Genomic DNA, 4191 nt, shown 5'->3' on the forward strand with positions numbered 1-4191 from the left:
TTGAGGCAATTCACAGTGGTGCTGTAGAGATGATGTTAAGTGGCTGTCTGAAGGGTAAGTTAGTGCTCCTTGTCAGGTGGAAGGAATCTTACTTTTCTATGCTGATGGGGATGAACATCGAGGCATAGGTGGGAGATGAAAATGGTGAGCTGTGTGTCAACAAAGTGGGCAATTCTTCAACCCACTGGACACCAAAGTACATTTTCAGAAGCCAAACCAGTTTGTCTGGAGGTAAGAGTTGTCCTTAATCTGTCTTCCACGAAAAAAAAAAATGATGTCAAAGGGAAAATGTAGGTGAAGTTTAGAGGAGAGATGGATACCAACTTGTCATGCAACAAAGAACTGCTAAGAGAACAGAACTTTTAATATGGCTTATGTTTCTGTGACTTGCAGAGAAAGCTAAACCAAAAGCCAAGAAGAAAGAAGAACCAAGTTCTATTTTCCAAAGGCAGCGGGTCGATGCTTTGCTTTTAGACCTAAGACAAAAGTTTCCACCCAGATTTGTTCAGGTATGACACTTCTAAGCCATAGTGTTACTGTAACTTAGTTGAACTTAAGACAATCAATAAGTACTTGAACAGGTGAAACTGAATGGGAATTTTGTGTGCTTTCTGCAAGGGTAACATGGTTTATATAATAAATTTGAAATGGAACGCTCTGATTGGAGTGTAGGATTCCCCTTGGTAATTGCAGAAGTCATTAATACTTTGGCAAAATTATGAGGGCAAATTTTAGTATACAAATTCCTTATCTAATCACAGAGGGGCTGTTATTGTCAGCTTATCAGATTTTGCTGCTGCTTCCAGTTTCTTGCTTTGTGAGCTCAATCAAGGCACCACAGCTATTTTGTTTTAGTTACTGCATTGTTCTGGAGGCTTATTAATTAGCATGGAAATTCTTGGTGTTCTGTGAAGTTGTTGTGATTACCTCTGATCGTCTCTAGTAGCCATTTGTTCCACTAGGTATAGCATCTCACAAAACTATTTACTCCTCAGATGTGGGAGAGACTGGCTAACTGCGTATTTTTTGCGTTAGTGCTTTTCAGTTGTCAGAGGAAAAACTGGTTGTTATAAAACATTAATTGGATTTTGTTTAAAGTGTATTTAGTGAACCCTTCTACCCTCAACTCTCATGTATAAAAGTGCATTGCTTGGTTTCTATTCCTAAATGAATAATAGGACAGGTTAAGAATTATGACTTTGGTTCTACTAACATGGGGTGTTGTTTTTTTTTCTTCCTCCCCCACAGCAAAAGCCTGGAGAAAAGCCTATCCCAGGTAAAATCCTTAATATTTGCACAAGACTTAAAACATAGGCTCTGTATAATGTTGTCTTCCAGTTGCCATATAAGCTCCTTGCTGCTGCTGCTGAGGTGGTTAGGAATTCTGGCATTGCCTAATTGTGCAAAGTACTAGGTAAGAGCAAAGTACTACGTAAGAGTTCTCTGTGACAGCCAGAGTGAAACTGAAAAAAATCTGTATTCTACTCCTTTCTGTCTGTAAAACTCTGTTGTCTGAAGGTCCAAATGCAGGAAATCCTTTGAAAGCAGGAGGAGGATGAAAGGGTGAATAAGGAAGCAGTTTAGTCAGTCCAGGATCTTAGTGATTTGGCATCGTGCTAGAAGCTCATGAAAGCATGTGAAGGCTTTGAGTTGATCATAAGCAACCTCAAAACAGGAAAAGCATGAACTGTATCTCTTCAATCTATTCCACTTTTTTACCTGTATAGGTGTGAATTTAGTCCTTGGTTATTCCTATACCTTTGATATTAATTTTGTCCCTTTGACATCAACACTATTTTCTAAGTACTCTGAATAGTATTTTAGGAATAAAAATTGGAGGTTTAACATTATTTTGCTGTTACTTCCTTAAGTGGATCAAATCAAGAAGGAGCCAGAACCAGCACCTGAAGCTGTCAAGTCAGAGGAAAAAGAGACTGTAAAGAATGCTCAGCAGAGCGCTGGTGCTAAAGGACCACCTGAAAAACGGATGAGACTCCAGTGAAGGGAGAAGTTGTTACACATCTGGATTAGTCAGTACCTGGAAAACAAGAGATTCTTGCTCCCCTTTCTTTATATTTAAGCTCTTCCACCGAGACTATTTGGGGACTGAAGTCCCTGTAACAGCTTTTTCTGTAGAAATGTGTCACACAAATGTTAATGTTGGGATGTGAGCTGCCTCAAAGAAGATGTTTTCAATCTTCATCTTATTTTGAGTGTTGGCTTCTGAGAATGGTTTTTACATGGACATAGTTTGCAGCATCCTGAAATCTTTAGGAACTCTTGCATCCCTTGTGTCTTGGTTTCCTATGTAAAAAGAAAAAACTTTTGTATATTAAAAAAAAAACCTGAACTCTAGGCAAATAAAACTCCTGGCTGCTGGAATGCCTTTCTTAAATGCTTGCTTCATTAGTAGCAAATATGCCATATGTGCTGGCAGCACTTTTTTGCTTGGATATTGGAATATATTGTGTGCTATTTTGAGGAAGAAAAGTTCGACTAAAGGATTTAGGCTACCTGCTATAAATTGTTGTGCCTTTATTACGCTTGGGATACAGATAGAAGATTTGATAAACTGGAGGCTCAAATCCATGTAGTTAGATGTCAAACTCCTCTCAGTCTCTAAATGTTCTTGGGCATTCATTTTACTTAATGGCTAAGCTGGTCTTTTATTATAGAAGCTAGTGTTCTGTGAGAGAGATTTATGATGACATAAAACAGCCTAAAATGTCTTGTTGCACACTCAGTGAAGCTGTTTATATTTGCACTTTTTTCACTGTAACTCAAATATATCAATTACATCTCTTCCGCTGTGCTTCCAGCACTTTCTTACTCATCTGATCACCTTGATTAGTCATCTGCCTTTTAGACCTGAGGAGGTATAGCAGAGCAGTGGAAGAGAAACATCACTGACAGGCATACACTTTGCTATTTAGGCGTGTTGCTTATACAGACTTTTTTTCAGAAAAAATAAGAAATCATCCATTGCAAAGAAATAACTATTGGTTTTGTTTTGTTTCATTGAAGTAATCGAGCAATCCTTGAAATAGCTTGCATTCTTTTCACAACTGTTCATTTCTTTCTTGTAGTAAACTGTAGTAAGCAAGAAAAAGGTCTGTACATAGCAAGCAAAATGTAGATAGGAAGGAAGACTAAGATATGCTTAGATAGCTCTGTCAAATTTATTTTGAGGTTATAAGAGACTGTTTCAGTAACTAATGAACAGCTCTGACTGGGTAGCTATTGAATGATGGAAAGACCTATGTAGTTTTTGTTCTGTAATCCAAAGATGTAGATAAGCCAAGAGCTGTTTGCTGTTGATGCAGATACAGACCTAAAATTCATACAATGGTGTACTTAAGTGTGTATTAGCTTTGTTTAGTATCATGTGGGTCAAGTTTGAACGGCTATTTCTCCAAATGTTGATAGAAGCAGATACTAAGCTAGTGTGAACTCTTAAATTAAGTGAAGATACAGAAAGCAGTTATTCTGGGATGCTCAGAATGAGACAGAGCTAATTATTCAGCATTGAGTAATTACAAGGTAGCGTTAATACACTTAGAACGAAAGGGTGTTGATTCTTTCTTGTATTAAAGAAATTCCTCTGGAAGCAAGGAGCTCAAGAAGCACCAAAGCCATCATCTCCTCCACCTCCGTGATGGGAAGGGTGATCTCCAGAAATGTGGAATGAGTGGTGAGGAACCTCAGGAGTCCTTGCTGGATTTTTGATGTTCAGAATAAAGTCTGAACCTTAATTTAAAGGAGCTGAATTTATCTGTAGTTACTCATATTAATAAGAACCTGTATGTCATTTGGAAAAAATTGAACGAGAAAGATGACTAGACTGCACTAGTAACAAAGATCTAGGGTGGTTTTGTTTGGGTGTTAGTTTTTTTTGAAGGAGAAAAATTAACACATAGTATGAGCAAAGTATTCTGTCAGTCACTGGACTTCACCTGAAATAGTGTGTTGTACAGCTCAATGTCTGAAAAAGAATTCCCCTAAAGTAAAGGGGTTTGAAGAAGGTCAATAAAATGAGTAGGAGGAAGTTTTTCTTCCATGAAGCCAGTGGGAGGACCAAGACTTCAGTTCCTTAGGAAAGAAAAGACAAATACTGAGTCTTTATAAAACTAAGTGCTGTGAAGCAAGTAGGAAAGCAGAGAACACTCATTCTGTCTCGTAGTACAAGAATAG

General features: G+C 37.9%; 1 protein-coding gene across 2 annotated transcripts in view; it reads left to right on the top strand.

The window, feature by feature from the left end:
• MED6 (mediator complex subunit 6) overlaps positions 1-2382 on the top strand; it is a 6935-nt gene extending 4553 nt beyond the window's left edge. The window contains exons 5-7 of one of the 2 annotated variants that reach the window (XM_010289081.1): positions 394-509; positions 1249-1276; positions 1872-2313. In XM_010289081.1, the coding sequence (XP_010287383.1) occupies positions 394-509; positions 1249-1276; positions 1872-2002 (275 nt within the window). In that variant the 3' untranslated portion in view covers positions 2003-2313. Of the gene's footprint in view, positions 1-393; positions 510-1248; positions 1277-1871 lie in introns of both variants that reach the window. The other variant, XM_010289080.1, reaches the window with a different exon arrangement.
• The last annotated feature ends 1809 nt before the right edge of the window (positions 2383-4191 follow it).

Source organism: Phaethon lepturus, unplaced genomic scaffold (genome assembly GCF_000687285.1).
Source record: "Phaethon lepturus isolate BGI_N335 unplaced genomic scaffold, ASM68728v1 scaffold19776, whole genome shotgun sequence".
Taxonomy (NCBI): domain Eukaryota; kingdom Metazoa; phylum Chordata; class Aves; order Phaethontiformes; family Phaethontidae; genus Phaethon; species Phaethon lepturus.